The sequence below is a fragment of the Trematomus bernacchii genome, unplaced genomic scaffold (genome assembly GCF_902827165.1).
Source record: "Trematomus bernacchii unplaced genomic scaffold, fTreBer1.1, whole genome shotgun sequence".
Classification (NCBI taxonomy): Eukaryota; Metazoa; Chordata; class Actinopteri; order Perciformes; family Nototheniidae; genus Trematomus; species Trematomus bernacchii.
This window is the reverse complement of record NW_022987547.1, coordinates 473,209-496,330: the sequence shown is the minus strand read 5'-3', so window position 1 is coordinate 496,330 and position 23,122 is coordinate 473,209. Positions and strand designations below refer to the sequence as shown.

The following is a 23,122-nucleotide window of genomic DNA, read 5'->3' as shown; positions in this document are numbered from 1 at the left end:
CCATAAACACAACTCAAATGAAAACCAATATAAGAGCAAATGTATTATAAATTAATAGGTTAGAATGAATATGTTTAGTTTTAGTAACATTTAAGCCTGAGATCGCATGATGTAGTATTGTTAGATGTGCCAAGAGCAAGGACTGTCTTAGGTAAGACAGCTTTTATGTGCGCAGCTCCACTTGCTTGGAACAATCTTCAGCAAGAATTGAAACTGAGCAATCTCATTCCTCTGCATGTTTTTAAAGCTAGGCTAAATGAAATGCTCGTTGATACTATGGGTACTTGTAAATGTCTATAGCTATGTAAATGTATCCTGTAAATATAATGTATGATGTCCTTTATTGTTTTATGTTTCATGTGGAACCTATATGCTGCAGGTCTCCCTTGAAAAAGAGATCTATGATCTCAATGGGACCAATCTGGTTAAATAAAGGTTTGAAATGAAATGAAATGAAAGCCCATAGGCTATCTATTCTTTTCATTGGGGCCTTTACATTTGAAAAAACATGCAAATTGCCTAACTTTTAGCTACATCCCATCTAAGTATACAAACCCCCAGATTAAAAAAGCATATACATTTTGTATTATTCACATACAACACATAAAGGCCAAAATGTAATCTACATTTGTGTAGACGGTTAAGTAACTACATTCTTTATAATGTAATTTTGTTACCAATTTAGTTGTAGGCCTACTGATATTTTAGTAAAGCTTTATTCAATAGTTTTGGATAAACCGCCTAGTAAATGTAATCCCAGTAAACCCAAGCGGAAGTTGGACTTTCCTGGGCAGGAAATTGTCATCAGTGTTTTTGTTGCTAGTGGGTACTGTTGTGTTGTGAAAATGGCGACGCCTCGTCGCTCCTCTCAGCAGCAGCAGCCGAACTCCCCGCTTTCCTCCCCGCCCCGCGGCTCCTCTCGCCCCGCAACCCCTCCTGGCTGTCCGGCTGCACCCACCGACGATGCCACCTCGCTTTCGCGCAGAGCCGCGTTGGACAACCAGGCTGACGGGGAGGCAGCCCCTTCATCTCCCACCGCCTCCCCAGCTCTGGCCCTCTCCGCCAGCAGCAGCAGCAGCACTAGCAGCAGCGCTAGCTCCCCGACAACCACCGAGGGCAGCGGGTCCAGCCCCGGCTCTACGCCCGACTCGGGCAGCGGTGACGCGGCCAGCAGCAGCAGCAGCGGCGGTGGTTCATACGGCGCTTTCAGGGACCTTTTTGAAGCCTGTCGTAACGGGGATGTGTCTAGGGTGAAGAAACTCGTGGATACACTGAATGTTAACGCAAAAGACATGGCAGGACGCAAATCTACACCCCTACATTTCGCTGCAGGTAAACGTAACGGAAATCACTGTTTAGACAAACTGAAGTCTTACTCTGACTGTTTGTGGAGCTGGGAGGATGCTTAGGGCGTGGGAGCGACCAGAAAGTAGCTAATAAACAATACACTACTAGTTGTAGCCTATGTTTTACACAACAGTTTTCAGGATGGCATCACTTAACAGAAATCAACAGAAAGATATGAAATGCATCAATAAATAAAAATAACATTTTAAGATTCTAAAACATTTATTGTAACACATGATAATTACCCTTTGTATTTATGTTGTCAAAAACGAATCCCCCATCTCTTTCTGTATTAAAACTTGGTAGGCTACCCCTATAATAAATACATTAATAGTGCTAAAGTAGCTTGGGCTTCTAGATATAAATATTTCCAGCATCCTTTATCTCAGTTATACTAGAATTGCCAATTATAAAGTTTAATAATTATTCAACATCTATTGATTTGATTACAATTAGTTGGTTCATGGCATGGTTAATTTAAAAATCAATTCTGGATTGAGTACCTAAAGGTGTGGATTTCAGGGTCTAAAGGTGCTGGGCAAGTTAAGTGTGTATAACATTATGGAGTTTTTAAAAAGGTCAACTGATTACATGAATGTAAACATGCAAAGGCACGATAATATGTGACATATATTCATGTCAAACTTGCACAAATAAACACACTTTTCTTTAAAAAAGATAACAATAATGTTACAGTTGATACAAAAAGTCCTTTTGCTTATATCAATGAATATGATTTCTCCAAAATGTAACAATTTCAAAAATAAATGACACACAATAACTCTGTAAAACTGGTATTTTGCGTGATTATTCAACAAAAGCTTGAAACAACTTTTACTTGGTGTGTGGGATTACTGTCCATCCATAGAAATATCTAGCTTCTTCTGGAAGTTGTGAATCAATTAGAAGATAAGCATCTTGATTCTTACATAAATCGATATTTTTTCCCCAGCCTTAACAAAAGGACAGGCGGTGCAACACACATTATGTGTGGGCAGAGCAATTTCATTAAGGGCCCTGTAACTATTTTTGTTCCTTTTTTAGAAAACTCACTTCGCATTGGTAGAAGTAAGACTATTTGGAATGAAATGTACCAAATAATAAACCTTAAATCGTGTTGCTGGATAGCTCAGTAGTTAGAGCTGGACACCCATAGAGTTGAACCTGTTAAGTAAGCAGGTTCAACTCCTGAGCTCACCGAACATGTCAGGCAATATTATCCCCTCTATCTCCCCCTTCCAACTCTGCATCTCCAATAAAGGCACTCTCTGGCTCAAAAACATATATAAAAAAAAAGGAAAAATACATCGGGGAAGGGCTGAAATGTCAGTTTGTGTGTTAAACTTTGCATCGGCACAGTAATTTGGCAGGTGCTTCATGGGTTAAGAGATGCAGGACCAAACGAAAGGTATTCTACACTCTTGTTTTTGCCACAAGCAAGAAGACATAGAAAAGACTAAAGATAAAATATAATTTTTTTCATTTGAATCTAAAACGTACTTGTTTATGTTCCACGGCTAATATGAAAGGTGCTCATCTTGACTTAAGCGTTTCAGCTCCAGGGTGGACTGTTTTCAATTCTTTCATCTGTGCAGGCAAAAAGATAAAAGCAGAATAACTCGCACAGCTGCTTCAGATCTCAGGCCTTCCTAATCCTCAGCAGCTTGAACAGTGAGCAGAACTCTGGAGTCCCGTGACACGTCTGTAGTGAAGACATAACAAGCTTCAGCTGAGAGCCGCTTTCCCAAACAGCTGCCACGTGGATGCCTTGCATGACAAATAAACAAAATGTATAAAAATTAAAAAAAAGCCCAGAAGACAATTGAGAGTCTAGTATCAATTATTAAAATGATACGAGAATACAATTGAAAACAGACACAGCAGTGTTTTGTTTCCGCTGTGTTGCTCCTAGATGACTGCTTCGAGTTTGAGAATATCTGGGATCCTCTCTTCTTGCAACGCTGCAGATTGGATTCAACCCTACATAAATAATCGATATGCAATATGAGTTTTTTCTGGGCAAGACGGATCAATTGCCTAACACCTACTTCCCTCTTCCCTATCTTTTCTCTCTCCTCTCTCGTCTCTCTCTGATCTTTTCTCAGGTTTTGGGCGGAGGGATGTGGTCGACCACCTGCTTCAGATGGGCGCCAATGTGCACGCTCGGGACGATGGGGGTCTGATCCCGCTTCACAACGCCTGCTCATTCGGCCATTCTGAGGTGAGACTTTACACAGAAATGTCAACAGTACTCCCCCCTTATCTCAGATGAAAATACGGAAAGAAAACATCATCAGGCAAACATTCTTTTACCCCAAATTAGATTAGATTACTTTATTGTCATTACATAATGCAAGCAGAGTTTAACGACATTAAGAAGGTCTAACCAGATTGCAAATAGTCAGCAGTCTGTACAAAAATAAATGCACTATACAAATATACATATAGATGTAAAATGCATAAATAAAAATAAATGCACCCAAATATTTTAGATATTACATCTTTTAAGGAACTTAGAAAGATAGTCTGTTTATAAATCATAATCATGGGAGAGGAAACCTTTTAGATTTGACTTTAAAGGGGACCTATCATGCAAAATGCACTTTTTGATGTCTTTTATACATAAACATGTGTCCCCGGTGTGTCAGGGAACTCACGCAGCGTCAGAAACTGTTTGGTATTTTGAGCAAAACACTTCAATTAAATGTTTTTTATATATTTTTATATATCTGAGACCTATGCTATTGCCTAAAAATAGCATGATAGGTGCACTTTAAAATGTTTTTTTCCCTCATCTGACTATCCAAGCTTTATATATTTGTCCCTCCACAGCATTGAATTATGGAAAAATGGAAGATGTAACATTTCTTATCAAAGTCAACTTTATTGTCAATCTTTCAGTTTGTGTACAGACAGAGAGATCGAAATACCGTTTCCCACAATCCCGAATACAAAAATACAACTATGTACACAAATATGTACAAAATATGATCAACAGACACATTTATACATATACACACACATTAAGATAAAAACACAACCATCAATATATACAAAATAACAGTCACTTCAATATCATTTTATGTGTAATTACTTATTTGTTCTTCATTCAGATAGATTTTTACCCTTACATTTCCTACACCTTGATTATGCTAGTGCTGTTTTATAAAAACTCTTTAATCTGGGAAAGCAAGCATGCTGAAGATGCACACATCCATGTGAGTGCAGTCTGAGGGAGTGTGACCCCCCATGAGGGCACACAGAGGTGGAAACCACTCTTCCATTATCCTTCTAGGAACAAAGGACAGTTTATACTTTCATAGAATGTAATTCATTGCTGGCGATAAAAAGATCTAAGGGCACAACATTCTGTGAAGTGGTAAAATCTGAAATGGTTGTAGGAGTAAACTGCTATCACTATTTTTATGAGAGCAGAAGATTATTCTAAACTATGATGTGCACAGTCAGCCTTGAAAATGACTTTGAGAAAATATGAACATTCACTGTCATTGCTGCTTTGATATTCTGCCGACGCATGGTGATGCTTTTGAATATGTGCTAATGATTTTTGCCCTCATGGCCATTACCCACGGTGATCAGTGTGATGTTTACAGTTTGGATAGTTTCAGAGGCTTTTAGAGCGTTCTTTGAGAGCACTTTACAACCTTGTCAGCTGTGCTAATGCAGCTGTGTGATGAGAGTCAACGCTGTCCAAATGAAAGCATTCGCACAGCAAATACACATTTGCTCGAGTTGTTGAATCTTTTATAAAATGAAGATTAAACCCTTCAAGTGAGAAAAAAAGCAGTGCCTGAAGAAACAAGTATCTGGCCATCTTATTACACAAGTAAGAGCAAGATGTATTCTGAGTTTAACAGCCGCCTTGGTGTTAAATCAGAGCAGAAACTGAACCCCGATCAGTTTTGAATACAAGTTGAAACTACACACTTGTATTCGTGTTGGTGAGGAACCATGTAAATAGATGATAACTCATTTTGAAAGGTAACTGTAACATGCCCCATACCCAACGCTCAGAACCACTGATTAAGGTCATTTAATGGGATGATATCATTTGAAGCAGGTTAGAGCCAATGTTCTTTGTTCTAAGGTTCAGTTATTAGCAGCGGCCAGGTTTCAACCTTTAGCTCTTTGCCTAAAGGGGCCTATTATGCTTTATGGGTTTTTCCCTCTCCTTTGGTATGTTCTATCGTTTTTGGTGCATGTAAATGGTCTGCAAAGTAAAAAATCCCAAAGTTCCATCCAGAGGGAGTGAATGAACCCCACAATGTTAGGGTAACTGGGCAGTTATTGCTAACACAGCCCTAGCTTATCGTGATTAAACCTTGTCACCTGCCTGAGTCGTGAAAAAATACCATGGAGAGAAAGCATCTGGGATTTGGTGATTTACTAAATAAAGAGTATATGCTGCTGACGTTCTGTATGCTTCTTCAGGTGGTGTCCTTGTTGCTGTGTCAGGGGGCCGACCCCAACGCTCGAGACAACTGGAACTACACGCCACTCCACGAAGCTTCCATCAAGGGCAAGATAGACGTCTGTATAGGTAAGCATGAGACTCACACTGCAAATATTGTGGGATAAAGGAACAAAAGTGAGTGTTAACTGGTTCGCTAGGGGTGATTACGTAGCTATGTGTAGTATGTCGATGATAAATTGTCTAGTGAAAAACATTTTAAGAGCCAGTTAGACTGAATTAGCTGTGAGCAGAGCAGAAACAGAACACATTGTTGCCACAACGGTTCCCACAGTTGCATTGTTCCTTTGGGTGCAATACAATTCAGTGGTTGTTCTGGGACTTTGCTAAATATGTTCCATTATTTGCGGTGGAATTGCTGTGGTGAGTTTATAGATATTAAATCCCCTATTGCTTTTTCAGATTAATGTTTGTGTGTACCCTCTGTTTTATATCTCTCCTCCTCTGTTCCTCCAAAGTCACAACCTGGTGTTCTGTATAATCACACAGTCATTTTTATAATAAATCACCCGAGTGTATGTTATTAATATTTTCCATTTAACATAAAGCAGCAATTACGTGGTGAACTGCAATTACCGTGTTTTCCTATATTTTAGCCTACACATGGATTTCTTTGTCTTACAATATATGAGCTCCCACCAACATAGTTTTTTCATTTTAAAAGTGAAACAACACCACAGGCTCAGTTCAGAATGGACATTAGCAGCAGCAGCTATCTTTAAAAGGTGAATTGGAAATTAGCAAGGTTTTATTACTGATCCCTGAGGAAAATTCCGAAGCAGACGAGATACGCTCTTGCTTGCAAACCGTCTGGGCAGTCAGTTGTAAGATAATCTCTTTATGATCTTAATGGAAAAGCATTGCTCAGTGCGGGTAGTAATGACTGCGATGATAGTCGGCGTCACCTTGCTGCCGGCTTCAGTCTGGAGGAAAGGAGGAAAAGTTGCTCTAGTCATTTTTATGTCCACGATAAGCTGCAGCAGTGTGTCTGGGCCCTGAATGACTGCATAGCGGCAGAGGGCTGTGTGGACAAACAGCATCCTATTCTCATGGCTCACACCAATAAATGGGAATGCCACTGAAATTGAGGAAACATGATCCTTTTTGTTTGGCTTGACAGTAAAGCTATTCAAAAAAAGCCACGTTAGAAAAAAGGATACATATCTAGAAAGAACAGAAACACCACCATATATAGAAAACAAAGAAAAGACATCAGAATGATAGCACGCGATGTTGTGATTCAGGACGCCTGATTGAACGGCTGCGTGCAAAACTGTATCTCTCAGTTGGTTTGCTTTTATCTCTGCAACTGATTTTTGAAACCTCTCAGTGGGCCGGACTGATTCCCACGAAAACGCTTGTTCTTAGTTTTGCACATTCACCAATTCTCACATTTGTTGGCCCAATCTCAATGTCCCCCCCCCTAAGGCCCTAAACCGTGAACCCTCAGGGACATAAATGACGTCAATCGGTAAAGAGTGCAAGAGGCGGCAAGGGCTCCAGATGGTATAAAGTGAAATGGGACGGCACTGTGAGGGAACATTTCACATTACCTTGATGACACTTATAGTGGGTTTGGGACTTTTAGATTTTTCAACTGCCTGCCTTTGGACGTCTTCCAGGTTCTTTCTTTGCGAGGTGATGAGAGGTTATTGCAGATAACTGCTTTGGTTGAACTAAAAATGGTTAAAGAATAAACTAGCTGTGTATAATCTCTTAACCTTCCATTCTGATTTCCTGTTTTTTACGTATCATTGATTGTTGTTCCCCAGTAGCCCTGACACAACGCTATGACTTGTGGGTAATACCTTAAGACAAAGTCTGCAGAGCTGCCGAATTACAGAAAGCCTGCAATAAGGGCTCAGAAAGTCAGCACGACGGCCCTAAAGCAGTTGACGAATTGACAGCAGGGACAGCCGTTAGTGTGGAAATTGGGATTGGGCCCGGGAAACGAAAGGGATTGGAGCATACTGATTAATTGCTGCCATTAATTATGCAAACAGACTAGAAAATTAAAAGCTGCAAATCCTCCAGTGTAGCTCCAATATCTTATTTTCTCTTAGAAGTTCTCTGTCCTTGTGCTGAGAGGCACCTAAACCAGCTGTGTGCTGCTCGAAGAGGCAAAGGGAACCCTGCTTTACTTTGAATTGTCTTTTTTAGCTACAAACTAAACTCAGTAATGGTTGTTTGGATCTCTTGTGTGTACAGATAGCTTCTCTGCACAGGGGGTAAACCCTCGTTTGGATTTAGAATGTTAATGCCTAAACTAAAGTCTAAATTAATTTGATATGGAAATATATGACATTTGTTGCCGTAGCAAGATTGTGTTTTAATAGCACTTCTCTAATGACATGTCGTTTGGGGCTGTATGAATACTTTCAATGTGTTTTGTGTCCTCTAATGACAACGCTAAAGTTTATCCTGATTTCTTTAAGCATTTGAAGTGTTAAGCCCTTCTTCTTGCTACTTTCATGATAAATCCTTCCCACAAATGGAGCACAACAGGCAATTTGCAATTTGTATAGGTGTTGAATATATCCTTATGATCGAAACTCACAAACTTGCAGTTTCTTATGTGAGATTGGCCGTCATCAGGCCAAAAAGGAGCAAGTTACTACATCACTTTTGTGATTTTAAGAAAGTTTGGTGGATCTAGTAAGGGGACTAAGGATAAAAAGTACCACAATGCCCTTGGATTATACTCATCCTCTTGAAAGTACATTCAGCAGGCTTCAGAGACAGCAGGTCATGCCGAGGATGTTGACTACTTATCCAAACACTCCACTAACTGTGTCACTGTTTGGTTGCATGATACAACAATGTTATGGTGCCATTCTGGAGCTCAGGACTGAGACATCTCCAACTGTCGTCACGCACTGCTCCTGTAAACCCAGCAGTAAGCATGACCAAGCGCTGTCATGTCGGAGCGCTGCCTCCCTCTGAATTACACAGCCAAACACATTTTGTGAAGCAAAACGATGATGAATCGCAACCAGTTCAAAAAGCAAATATTTTCAGGTTACATCACCAATTTGTGAAAGCCGGCACCTTCACTACTCCCTTTCTGAAGAAACGCATTTAGCTTCCCTCTGGCATGAACTGAAAAATACTTCTATCATTTTTCTCAAGTCTTGGATGCGAGACTTTTTCACTGCAGCAGCAGGAGGGCATTTTGTCTGCATTACCATACAACCGTAAAAAAACAAAATATAAATAAGACTTAATATCCTCCTTGGGTTATTTTGCTGTGGGGCTGACAGTTTATTTTATGGTGTACTATAAAATAAAAAAACAAGTTAAACCATTTAGATGGGCTTTCAAAATCACACACACATTTTTTTTTTTTGTCCAAACACTATTTAAGATTCTGTTAAAGCATTTTTTTTTGTTTAATGTTAATCGGAAAAGGAAAAACCTACTTTTTTCATGTTTAGTATGGTGTCCCTTGACTGCACAGTTACAGGCATACCAATGCATGTAAACAAAAAGCACATGACCTCTAGCGGCTTGTTTATTGGACAGAGTTTTGGAAGCCTGTCACCCTGCCAGGTTAGAGATTTGGCAGCAGAACAAGAGTCTGATTCGACTGTAACTTCAGCTCAGCATGAAGGATGCTCTGTCCTCTTCTTTGGTGCTCAGACAACTTGAGTAGGAAATTAATCTCTCATTACCTCATCCCTTCAAAATCTCATCAACAAACTTGGGATAAGAAGATCTTGGAAATCCGAAAGCAGCCACCTGATTGGCTGGAGAGGGGAGTTTAAGAACCCACCGCCTCCGTGACAATCAGTTTAGTAGTCCGTTTAACTGTGTCCTCAATTCCAACGCCTCAGCTCCTTTTGACTGGTTGTTGTTATGATCATAGACTCCTGAAATTCCACCCTTTCCTGAATGACATTTATTTTGAATTCATAAATGTATTTGCTTCAATTGATTTGAATTTGAGATGCCTTGTCCATGGGTTTCAAATGAACTTAGACATCTGTTGTGTGGCAGGTTAAGACAGTTGCATGTATGAGTTCAATAAGATACCAACAATTTATTTTAATGATTGCCCTTATTTGTTGGATTAAATATTATCTGTGAAATGTGCAATTTATCGTTCTCCAGTCTAAGGTCTTCATTGTATTTTTCCCTTTCAAAATGTCCTTACTGAGTCTAATTACCACGATGCTAAGTATTAGTTGACTTCTCCAAATGCTAAGGAATTGTGGTTCAATGCGTCCTTTTTTTTAACTCCTTAAGCAAAGGGTACACTGGACCCAACAGCAACATTTAGTTTCAACCTTGGTAATAGTCACTTTTTTTTATGTACATGTTTTTTTAACCCTGCATGACACAAGATATAGGACCTAAGATACGCTTCTAGTAGCCATTTTTAGGAACATTGGAGGTTCACCACCATCGTATCATGATCAGTATCACTACTACAACGTTTTCATTGGAGAAAAAGGAAAACATGTTGGGAAAGAATAAGCTTTCAAATAGTTTAGACTGTCGGGATCATGGAGTAGAGATGGAGGGATAAACTCAGATGAGGGGAATGAGGTGATTAGGCAGGAGAAGCATCAGGGTGCTGATTGGCTGGAGAAAAACACTGGGAAGACTAACGAGGCTGATTCAGAACAGGTGTGTAGAAGGGCAAAGTAGGGACAGGCAGCTCAGGACCACAGGAGTCAGACTGACAGTTGTACAACTGACAACCCAAAGTGTAATGGGTTCTATCTTTGCCAATGCTACATCCTTCCACCAATTATCAGGGATAGTGGTGGTCTAATGGATAGTGAGGTGGGCTGAAGATCGGAAGGTTGTGAGTTCAAATCCCGCCAGGAACACCACCACTAGTGTGCCCTTGAGTAAGGCACTTAGCCCTTAGTTACTCCAGGGAGAATGTCCCTGTAATTGGTAATTGTAAGTCGCTTTGGATAAAAGCGTCAGCTAAATGAAATGTAATATAATGTATCACAAATCCGGCAAAACAAAACGTCCATGGCGAGGTAATGAATGTACTACTCCGATGCCTGAGAGCAGTCGTTGCTTTTCCCTGGATAAATAACTAAAAGAAATGTGTCGGGTATCAAAATCATTGTCCATTATTTCTATTGATCGATTTATAGCCTTATCATATTATGTGATATTAGGTGTAGACGCCTGTCAGTTTTAGACGTTTCATGGATTCATTTAGTAGGGTTGCATTTCTGCTCTCTGTTTTACTTTTCTAACCGTTACAGCTCAGGAAAAAATAATTTCCTTTTCTTTGTTATGGAGGTGGAGGTTTGACATTTGCCCACGTACTTGCCTGCAGCTTTTAGCTTAAATGCTTGCTTGTGTAAAACTGGCAAAAGGCACTAAACACATCTAACCTCAGATTAAACAGGCTGAGAAAAGGTGTCTCTCTTGCTGTATGAGGATGTCCTACTTGTTAGTTACTGAACATTTGGTCATTTTCAGACAGTCATGAGATAACTGTTGCAAATCTGACATTGTCCTGAAAACTAATCCTGTCCAAAAGGGGGATTTAGGTTGTTCAGAGAGGGCTTGTGCAGGTATTACTGACAAGCTGTGCCCATTAGGGACCAAACTGAAGGCTGACGATTAGAGGTTGACAGCTGTGTGTGTGTGTGTGTGTGTGTGTGTGTGTGTGTGGTGTGTGTGTGTGTGTGTGTGTGTGTGTGTGTGTGTGTGTGGGTGTGTGTGTGTGTGTGTGTGTGGTGTGGTGTGTGTGTGTGTGTGTGTGTGTGTGTGTGTGTGTGTGTGTGTGTGTGTGTGTGTGTGTGTGTGTGTGTGTGTGTGTGTGTGTGTGTGTGTGTGTGTGTGTGTGTGTGTGTGTGTGTGTGTGTGTGTGTGTGTGTGTGTGTGTGTGTGTGTGTGTGTGTGTGTGTGTGTGTGTGTGTGGTGTGTTGTGTGTGTGTGTGTGTGTGTGTGTGTGTGTGTGTCACAGCACTAAAACATATTTTTTTTGCTGAGGGGTGAGCGAGTGGGTGACTAAGGTCTGTGTCAGTGCTGGGACACATGAGCATGCACGTGCGCATACTTACACACACGCCCTGCTTATCCTCCTCTTCTCTGCCGGGTAGTGTGAGGTACACAAATCAAAGGGCGTGTGCTCTGGGAGCTGCTCAGCAATCACAGTAGTGGGACATTACACAGAGAGATGCAGTGAGTGTTGACATTAGCGCCCTCAAAAGAGCTAATTTACAAAAAAACTGAGCGAGGCAGAGTTTGTTATTCAGCTCATACCTGTTCAGCACTCGCATGACTCTGCCCTCTCCTCTTCTGCCTTTTCCTCTACTCTTCTTTCTTTTCATCCTCTCCACCCATTTCCCTTCTCATCTCCTCTCTATTTCTTTCTTCTTCTTTTTTCATTTCCTATCCTCTCTTTCTTCTCTTCTCCTGTCATCTTCTATTCTTTCCTTTCCCTTCCTCTCCTCGTTCCTTCCTTTCCCTTTCCTTTCTCCTTCTTTAATCTCTCCTCTCATCTCTTCTTTCGTCACCTCTTAACATTTCTTCTTTTCTCTTCTCCTCTGTTTTCACTATTCACTGCCCTTTCTCTCCTCTCTATCACACTCTTGTTTTGTTTTGCTCTCCCTCCCCTCTTTTCGTCCTCTACCTCTTCCATCCTCCCTGACTCTCTTTCTCCCTCCCCTCCCCTTCCCTCTCCTCTCTCATCTTGCTCTCCGCTGCATCGCTCAGTCAGTCGGGGAGGCGAGAGTCTCTCCACTCGCACTGCCTGCCCTCCTCAGCTCTGCTTCTGCTTCTTCTTCCTCGATCAGCTGTAGCCCCTCGCCTCTCCCTCTGTTTTCATGTTCTCAGCTTAACTGTATACATGTAGCCTTCCCCCGCTTCTCCGTGGAGGTGTGATGTGTTTTGTAGCTGGTCACGTAGCAGCTTTTTGTACGGTCCGCTGTTTATCCGGCGCTGCTGTAGCGTAGCTTCCGCTGCTCTTGTTGTGGCATGTCTGTTTACATCAGCAGCATGGCTCGCAGGGCAGGGGCGGCCAGGGGCAGCCCGGAGAGCGGCGCTAGCAACAGAGGTGGAGCAGCCGGGGGAGGAGGAGGAGGAGAGACATGTGAAGCAGGACATGCAGAGGAGCAAGTGGGAGAAAAAGGAGGAGGAGGTCCAGGAAGAGCAGTTTATGGAGCAGGAGGAGGAGGACTAGGAGGGGTTGTGTGTCGGGGAGTTTGCATGTCAGTCCAGGAGCTCAGCTACTGTCTGTGTCTGCCCTGTTGTTGTACAGTGTTGCTGCAGCATGGAGCCGACCCCAACATCCGCAACACCGACGGCAAGTCCGCCCTGGACCTGGCTGAACCCTCCGCCAAGGCCGTGCTCACAGGTCAGTGTCCGTCTGTATCTGTCAAACTGTATGCTTTTGTATTGTTGCAGATGTGTGTGTGTGTGTGTGTTTATATTCAGCGTCTCTCCTTCTGTCATTTTCCTTGAGAGATTCTTCCACTTCCGTCTAAATGCTTTCCCCCCACAGCTTTAAATCCACGTTCATTTAATTTAGTCCAAGGCTGTGTATTTTTTATTCCCGCCACCCTCCTATTTTACAAGGCTGTGCCACTCGTGTACTCAAAATGAAGTGTTTTTCATTCTACGTGTCCAAGGCCGTGCGCACATTGGTCAATACGCTGCGCTTTTCTCCGTTCTGCTCAGTGGCTTTGAAAAGGCCATTCATTAATTTCTTAGTTTGGCTCTGTGTGTTTATCCAGAGCTGTAATCAGGGGTCAGGGGTGTTTGTGGCTTGGCTTTTCTTTTATCTTCCCTTTTCTTCAGGCTGAGACTGCACTCATTGATCAGCTACTCTATGAACGTACTTAATTCAATTCAATTCAAAGAAGCTTTATTGCCATGACCGTATCAAATCACAGTATTGCCAAAGCACATTTTATAAAAAGTATTAACTCTGAGTAAGCAATACGTGACCACATAATGCAGAGTGTTGCACATCAAAACATCTGCTGCAAATAATGTGTTCAATTTCTCTAGACTTTTGCACCTTTTTCTTCGTTTTTTCCCCATTCCTTTTCCTATTATGTATTTTCTTATTGTTTACCTTTCATTCGTACTTTGCCTGTCATGCCTCAATGAGTGATAGCCAAAGCAATGACACAGCAGGCCTTGACTAATCAACATTGAATCAGCACAATTCTGCAAACATTGACTGAATGAATATGCAATTAAACGCAGTCGACGGTATTTAAATACCCGACACCTCCAACCTCATCTATCACATACTACTGTGGCCTCACGGGAAGCCTTCTTCACCATTGTCGCCATCATTGTCCCAGTTGGTTTTTACATATCATATTTAGTAACTAAAAGCTAATAGGTTGCATTAAAAACGTACCAATTTGTCGCGTTTCCCACCGAAAAATATCTGCAGCTTCCTCCAATAAAACTGCAGAAAAAGGCTTTACACCCTTCCAGGCAAAAAAAATAAAAGTCCAAAAACTCATTGGAGAGCTTTTAGTGGCCAACACGGGACACTAAAACGCTGCAGTGAAACTCTGCAAGACTAATTACGGCTTCTTTTATTGTTACAAGCCCTTGAAGGCAGCCGGACTCATTACACCTATTCAGTGTTAGAGGAACCACTGGGACATAATATAAGGTGCGTTCACACCGGAGCAAATTTTTATAACATTTATTTTAACATGAAGTGTCTTGAATTGGGCTTAACACTAAATGGATACTTTCAATGGTGGAAGGTGGATTCAGATTTAGTGATACAAGCATTAGCAAAAACAGTGTACTCTGTTCCAGTCAGGCATTTACATTTGACTTGAAAATGTATTAATAGTACCAAAAAATGTAATAACTCACAAAACACAATGATTATTTAACACTAAATAATAGTATAGTTACTGCTTTTAAATGAGGAACTAATTAAAAATATATGGCTTTTTAAATAAATAATGTTTTAGTATATTTGTTTTCATTCTTCCTTAGCTGAAAGACAGACAGAGACACACTTTTTGAAAGATTGTGAAGGCGGATTAAGTTTGTATTTCCCCCGCAAATCAGCCCTTTGCATATTCTCTTTTGGTGACCTTTTTCATGCTATATTGAATGGATTATTTTTTGCTTGAATAGCTTCGAGTCACTGTTTTAATATCAGATGGAAAGGTTGAAAGATATGGTTGTTTTACTAGATTAGCCCTGTTTTCGTCTGCACTAAAAGACGAGTAAAGATAATTTTATATTTGACTCTCTTCGTGTGTTCCCATCTCTATGAGGGCATTGACAGGCTCTTTCTCTATTTACACTGGGTGGAATAACCAATACACATCAATTCCTTCAGACACACAACAATGAGTAATTCCCCGCAGTCGCCCTGGGTAAAATCATTGCCACCGAGAGTTGAAATGAGGTTGCTCGGTGCCTGATATATTTTGCGTTTCGATAGCTACCATAATACAAGTTTTGCAATGAAACTGTCATGGAGTTGCAATGTATGTGCAGTAAACCTACCATTTAGCAGAGGAGTAATTGAACATAGTCAATATGTGATGGAAAATGTTTGCCAAACATTGCAGAACTAAAATGTGTGTGTGTGTGTTGTATGCAATGACTAACGGTGGCCAATGGTGTAAACAACTGAAAGACTGATCCCATCTCAAACACAGTCCTGCTGTACACAGTGCAGTTTTGTTGTGTTTGTTAATTGATACCACAGATGGCACAACATTGAGCATTTGAATAAAAGGCTGAAACAAATATGTGAGCAGAATCTGTTAATCAAAAGAGAAACTGAGAATTGTTTCAGCATCATATCCACTGTTGGGAGTTTTTGGACCAGAGGGGCAATTCCACAGGGGGACGCTGGAGATTTGAAGTCGGGGTGAAGAGGGAGAGTAATAACTCCCGATCAAATGCGAACACAGGGACATATTGCACATACTTTCCGATTTAATTTGGCCTACAGTGGCTGAGGAAATTATTATCTCTAATGTCTGAATGTTCTTCCATAGATAAATGTCCAAAAATCTGCCTCAAAATGGAAAAAAGTGTTTCTTATAACTCCAAAATGTGCATTAGAATTCATATTTTGTAAGTAATCTGGTCATAATTGTCTGTAGACCCTGGTCAAAACCCCTGTCTTATCTCTGGCAATATTACAGACAGGAGTATCATTTGAACTAAACGAAGCCAATTCTCCTCAACACTTTTCAGTCATTCATGAGCAGGGTCTTTCGCTGCTCAAAAGAGAAGGTCGTACTTCACCAATGACCTACTGAACCTTGATTTATTTTTGTAATGGAATTACAATTTAATCAGATGTATGATCCCCCATCTACTTAATCTTAGATTCTTAAACTTCTATAATGGGGAAAAAAAGGCACCTGGGATTAGACCATGTTTTAATTTACATAAATTAGGTGCTGTAATAGACATTTTTCAAGACAATTTATAGTAGGGAAAGCACGGGTGTAATCAATAACATTAATGATGTCTATGTTAAGCCATGCCAATAATTAAGGCTATTAATAACACCTGTGCTCAGAAGGTCACCAGATGATGAATACAATGCTTTAAACGTTCACAATATGACTGAGGACTCAATTCCTCACTTCTTGGCCTCCAATGGAAGCAGAAGGGTGTGTTTTTATTTATTTATAATGAAAAAGACTACAAAAAAAGGCTTTTACAATGACGGGTAAGTGTTATTTCAACATCTACTGTTTCGAGGAGTTAACAGAAAAAACATTTGATCCATAACATCAGTAATCTGACTCTCCCCCCCCCCCCCACTTACCCCTGTGGTGGGTTTTCTGTATTCACACTGTGGTTTAGATCAAATTTACCGCATCTTGTTAGTAATGTAAATGATGCTTTTAATGGCCGCCGCTAATTACCTTAAACTATCGTCTTGTTACATTGTCTTTTCACCCGGCGCAGCCCCAGAGTGATTCCACTGTTGTAATTACTGCAGGCAGTGATGCATTTAACCCAATGCTGTTCAAGACAGATTTATTATTGACGGCATGGTCAGGTTTTCAACAAAGGCGGCGGGAAATGTGAGCAAAGCCTTTAAATACTCGTTCATGGAAAAAACTAATGTTAATGTGAACACTTTATGAGCATTTGTTGACCCTGTATGATTTTCTGCTGCGTTTTCTCCTCTGTCCCATATGTTTGGCGCTTATGATTTAGAGGGTCTGCTTCTATAACTCATCTGCTGCAGGCGGGCACTGCTATCAGCCTCAGTCTTTGGTGATGGAAGTTTATATTGACCCATAAATTAGCTCTACTGCTCTGCCACATCCAACAAAGCGCTCTCAAAAAAAAAAGATAAACTCCGTTTCCCGTTAGCAGAAGATGTGAAAAGGAATTTTTTTTTTTGCAGCTTCAAACATCCCCCACACTGCATGGTAATTAAGTTTGTTTTCATCCAGTTTATATTCTTGTCAGATAAGCCTTTTGGAAGCACAACCTAAGAACACTGCATTTAGTTTTGCAGGGTGCAAACTCAAATTAGAAGACTAAAGCCTGGTTGGTGTGCTTTTCAACATCAGAATTAGTATATCATTTATTCCCCTTTAGAATAAACTGTTGCAATATAAGTCGCACAATTAACAAGCAATTATGTGTGACAGAAATTGTAATTCTTAAAAAAGAAACCTCAAGGTATAACCTCCTCGTGACTCTATTGTGCTTTAGTTTAAGAGCCTCGAGTTTCAAGTTAATTATATTGTTTCTTATCAGGTAACATAGGACGGCGTGCACAGATTTGCTTTAAGATTAGCCTATCACTAAATGGTCAGCGACTCCTGGAGCTACATTTCGTGGGCCCGCTGTACACAGCATTTATCAGATGCTGGAGCAAAGCGGGCGCTCTTAGATCTGATTTAAAGTCCTGCATCAATGTCAGGGAACGCTAAACAAATAAGCATTTAATGAGAAAGCAAAGTCGTTTGCAGTTCAGCCACTGCCCTCTGTTACAAAGTGAATGAGAATGTATTTTTTTTACTAGCAAAATCAAACAACACATGTAGTGTTTTGACAGGCAAAGTAATTTACAGTATACAGTGGACATAAATCGAGACTGTAGCTCGGCTAGCATCGCCACATATGACGGATAACAGTAATCTTTTAAACACTGAATTAGGGGTGGTCAAATGGTTATGAACAGCCACATTCAAAGGCAAAAGGACTGAAAAGCCAGTCACAGAAAATGAGAGGTGGGATAATTGTTTAAATATTAGGATCATGGGCCCCAGAGTTCAGCGGCAATCGGGATTGTGCAGCTTTTGCGCTAAACGAATAACACAAAAACAAACCGTTTTATTCTCAAATAACATTCCAAGTGAACAGCGCCCTAGTGCTTCTTTGATAGTTGCTCATATTTTAATTAGATACAAATATGTGTGTACATTTTTTCCTAACAAAATCATATTCTCAAAGATCAGTGATAATGACCACACTCCGTTGAAGTGAACTCATTAGTATCTTTAGAAAAGTTGTGGTAACTATAGCTCATTTATAAGAGAAGAAGAAGAAGAAGAAGAAGACATACTTGTATTAACCCCCAGGGGAAATTCAGAATACGTAGCACACATAAGTCGTAGTACACACATGAACACATGTACAAACAGGACCTATACAGTTGCAAGTCCACTCCGATCAGGACTTGAACCGGCGACCCTACAGTCTTTACAGAGACACTTCTCTCTTGTCTTGCCCAGACTTTCCAGTGATCAGGGCCCCCCCCTATAGCGTTTCTGTCTATATTAAAAATACATTGATATTTGCACTTTCTGTATGTGATAAGGCTTTAATATTATTAGAGCATACATCTTTTGTGAATGGTACATTGAGACAGGTCCCAATCCGTGGTGTCATCAGCAGACACAGGAAAAGTTAGGAGGGAAAGAAATTGTAACGACGTGAAAATCCCCAGAAGAACTAACTTGGGTAACAAAGGGATCACCGGGAGGATTTTACTTTGCATCCGTATTTCCTTTCGTTATTGATTGATCCCCCTCGGGCCGGAAAGCAGTGATTAGAACACTTTCATCAAGTTGTTTCTGTCCTTGACAATTCTTTCCTCATCCATTACGACATTGTTTAACGAGCTTGCAAATACAGAATGTTCTCCATCCACCCCTCATCCTTACATCAGCCTTGGCGTTGATCTGTGCCTTGGACACGTCATCTATACTCTCTGTCCCTTTGCCCCCTGCTGTCTCTCAGCCGCCTGGAGCTCCATACCAATCAGCCCCTCCATCTCCTCCCTGCAAACATTTGTCACTTGTTCTCTTTCTGCTCCTCTTCAAATGCCTCACTCTGCCTCACCATCTTTACATTTCTGACAGTAACACGGTTCCGATGTTATATCAGTCTATGAAGTACAAATATGAGTTCTTGGTGCATCACAGAACATTTTGCAGCTTCAGCTTCAGCTAGTAATCAACAACACTGCCAAAATATAATGAACTTATCGTCCAGGCTTTTTTGCACAAAAGATCTGGTAAAACATCCATTTTGATTTTGTCCTGGTATTAATCGCCCATTTTAGATTTTGTAAGCATTTCCAGCTTAGTTTTTTTATATTAAAATAAAAAATATCTTAAAATTAAAACCTGTAGAATAATACACATTCAGTCAATTACTACATCCCCAGGTTAGTTGACAGAATGAGTGACAGGTGCGGGGGATGAGCTTTAAGAAAATGACAGGAAGGAGGACTTGACTAAGATTCCAGTATTGTCGTATAAGGTATTGAAAGCAGTCATCAGGAATATGCTGTATTTTAAATAACAATACCAAAAGTCTCTGCCTCTGTGAGGCTGTACTAAGGCTCAGCAGTGCTTAAAAGTATGTTATAGTAATCATTTTAACCCTAAATGTGATTTTGAAACAATATATTTTCTGCTTGAATAAGCCAATAAAAAGGTACCTGCCAACCCAGAGGATTTTGGGCTACAAATGATCGACCTTTGTGCAAAAAAAGGCTGACTTTTTATGGGACTTGGGAGTGAGACACCGGTGTCTACAAGTTATGATATATTGGGTCTCTAAATGTGGCCCTTGAGTTGGTACACGCTGTTTCATTTTGCTGTGCCAATGTGCTGCTTGTTATTAGTGTAGCGGCAAGGGCATTGGAGACCTGTTTAAATGGAGTGCAGGTGTATGGGGTGGCAGTCATGATGTTGAAAGTCTATCAGCTGAGAAACAAAACAGCATCAGGTGGTGGAGAGGCTGTGGTAAACTTGAAACCTTTAAAAAGTTGACACCACAGCACCTTCTTCTATTTGCATTGTCAATTCAAGTCAGCTATTTTGTGTTCTGAATTTGAATGGACTGCTAAACCACAGCTACTTCAAACAGCATCATCTGCCACCAAAGATCAGCCAATCGGGTCATTCCATTACTTTGCTTTTGAAACGGAATGTCTCTCTGTAAGCCTGTAGCTTAGGACGGTAAATAAAGAAGGGAAGAACTCATTATTGTCGCATAATCAAAAGGAGAGGGATAGGGCGAAACAATGGAAGGGATAAATAGAGACGGACGAGAACAGAGAGTGAGAAACAGAGTCCATTAGCAGCTATTAATTACATCTGATTTGTATTCACAGACTAGCTGCTTCTGAGCCTCAGAGAGATCAATTCTCAACTCTGGACCTCTGTCAACACACACACACACGCACACACACACTTGCTTATTCCTTAAGCCTCTCTAGTCTTAACCATACTTTTGCACAAAAATGTCCTGTTGCTATTTGCGATATCTTAAGTGCCAATCAGACGACCAGGCAGCTAGTTTGGTATACAAACTGTTGTGGCCCCTTTGATATGAAAGAGTATTTCCTTTAAATTGCCCCTCCGGAATTGCCTGACTTGCTAAATGTACTCAATACAGCTGAAAAACCTGACAAAACTTGTTGTCAAATCCGTGCAGGTAAATTCCGAAGTGAGCATCAGTATGCCCTTCAGGGATCAACTTAACGTTATTTTCCCTTGCCAGTTTGCCGAAAGTCAATATTTACTTTCACCTATACATTTTCTATTGTTTAAATCCAATAACCACATATATTATATTTTTTTATGATTTTTCTGACAAGCTCTCAAACCTTCCGCGCAATACATAGTTGGAGTTTTGCCCACATCCTCTAACGGCGCCCAACCTAACTCCTGTATAACGGATGAGGCAAAATGTATTTTTTATAATGTCTTACCACGTGAGCGGCAACATTTGCTGGCTTGATGTGTCATTTTACATGCCGTTTGAAACTGGGCATTCCTTTTCGTTGTGTCCAGGAATCTCCAGATGCAGTTCAAATTGATATTGACAAAACCGGTCCTTAGCTTTGTGATGTTTAAAATGATCTGATCTGAGGGAATATAATTAAACCACCTGCAGAGATAGCCTTTGAGCTTCTTTCTATTTTCATACTTTTTATATGCAAATGGTGCTCAGTATAGATCAGAAAGTGCCAGGCAATATGCGTGTGACCTTTTACCAGACTGCTGCTGATAGACAGGGACTCACGGTCCAGTATCCCCCTCCTGCTCAAATCAGCGTCCAATATATAAAAGGTATGATTTGAATCAGTGGACTGAAGTAGAAGAATATTTTTCTTAACAATATATGTGTGGTTCATTACATACACAAAGAAGCAACATTTCTAAGAGGCCACTATGAGTAAAGGTCAAGGATGAATGTTACTTGTAGATATACTAATTTTCACACTAGCTTTTCTTGATGAATCCCATTACTTTAACTCTAGCAATGACCTAGTTGGCCTATGAAAATCGATCCAGTCTTTGTGTCCCATCTTATTAATCCGTGAAGCATGTTTAAGCATGTTAAGCCTTAGAGTCAAATCCATTTTCTGAATAGAATAAACAAAGCATCATTCCCAGTTAAACAACATGGATAGTCAAAGTTGGCCTCACTCTTGGATTAAAAATAACGGGAGAAAAAGACTTGAACAGAAATGTTGCTTTGTGATATTCCTACAACATTTGCTATTTTTGTTCAGAAATCGTATCACCAGGCTTGGTTCAGATATGTAGGATACAGTTTATCTTCCCGTGCATGTCGTGATTACTAAATGATTAAACAAACGCCGAATTAAACAATGCTGAACAATTTCTTTTTTACGATCTAAACTCCCTTCCACTGTCACCTTGTCATAGTTAGCTTTTCATCGTCAGGAGTGAGTTACATATGGAAATAACAAGCTGTCATCGAGAAAGACACCACAGCTTCATGGATATGCTGTTATGGGAGGACAGGGGAAAAAAATAGATCTTTCAATAAAAAGGCTTCCAATGGAAATAATAAATGTGCTGATACCTGTCACAATTTTCTTTGTGATATTTATCTTTCACAACCGCCTCCCAAACCTCAAATGACTGGACTATTGACGGCAGTATATCGGACATATATCAACATCCTACCTAAGTTTAGGACTGCCATAAATTCATACAGAACTACTCCAAACAAACTGCTCAGCAAAACTCTACCCAAACCGGGACAGCTGAAAGATTCTAAAACTTTTCCCCGTCTCACGAACTAAAAACTAAATCAAAGGAGTGAATCTTGGATCGTTTTGGTGCAAAACTTCAAAGACAAGTGCTTCACTGCACACCCACTCAGAGTAACATTTATGATTCAGCTGAGCCAACTTAGCCCCTGGACATCTGGCGGATGGCCAGTGGCGGACTAAAATTCAGACCCAAGTCACCACTGGCATTTGAAACCAGATAACAGGTTTGAACTGTTAACTGTTAAAATCATCAGGACACATAAATAGTGATGGATGCTAATGAAAATAGACAAGTGAGAGTTATGAAGACTTCAAGCCAACAAAAAAAGGCCGTAATAATCAATGGAGCAACAGGAGGGAACATCTAAACACACAGTTCAATCTGGTACTTTGGTTATTGTAGATGCTATCAGAGATATTACAAACAATTCTACAGATTAGGGCCTGGATTGTCTTCAGTGAGCAATCAGAAGAACTAAAGCAGGGTTTCACCTAACTGCTTAATGGCGTTGACACACTGGAAGCCCAGTTATTACTGATGGACCGCAGCCAATGGTCGGCGGAGGGATTATGAGGTCCAGCAGCCTTCACTGAGCACATGGCACTGCATAAACTGTGCTCCGTAAAAACTCTCTGTTCTGGGTGTGTAGGCACATTTTCAGGACAGATGGCCTCCACACAAACCAATCTGGAGTTTAAGTACCGATGGACCATTATTGGACACCCATCCAGTCCTCATAGATTAACTCAAAAATGGAAGAGCTGTTTTTCTTTATTTTTCTCTT

At 40.5% G+C, this 23,122-nt stretch overlaps 1 protein-coding gene across 2 annotated transcripts in view; it reads left to right on the top strand.

Annotated features, from left to right (window-relative positions):
- The first annotated feature begins 845 nt into the window (after positions 1 to 845).
- The window catches only part of tnksa (tankyrase, TRF1-interacting ankyrin-related ADP-ribose polymerase a), a 77,564-nt gene continuing 55,287 nt past the window's right edge, over positions 846 to 23,122 (top strand). For both annotated transcript variants that reach the window (XM_034123253.1, XM_034123252.1), the window contains exons 1-4: positions 846 to 1,332; positions 3,453 to 3,568; positions 5,800 to 5,908; positions 13,077 to 13,172. In XM_034123253.1, the coding sequence (XP_033979144.1) occupies positions 846 to 1,332; positions 3,453 to 3,568; positions 5,800 to 5,908; positions 13,077 to 13,172 (808 nt within the window). The remainder of the gene's footprint in view (positions 1,333 to 3,452; positions 3,569 to 5,799; positions 5,909 to 13,076; positions 13,173 to 23,122) is intronic.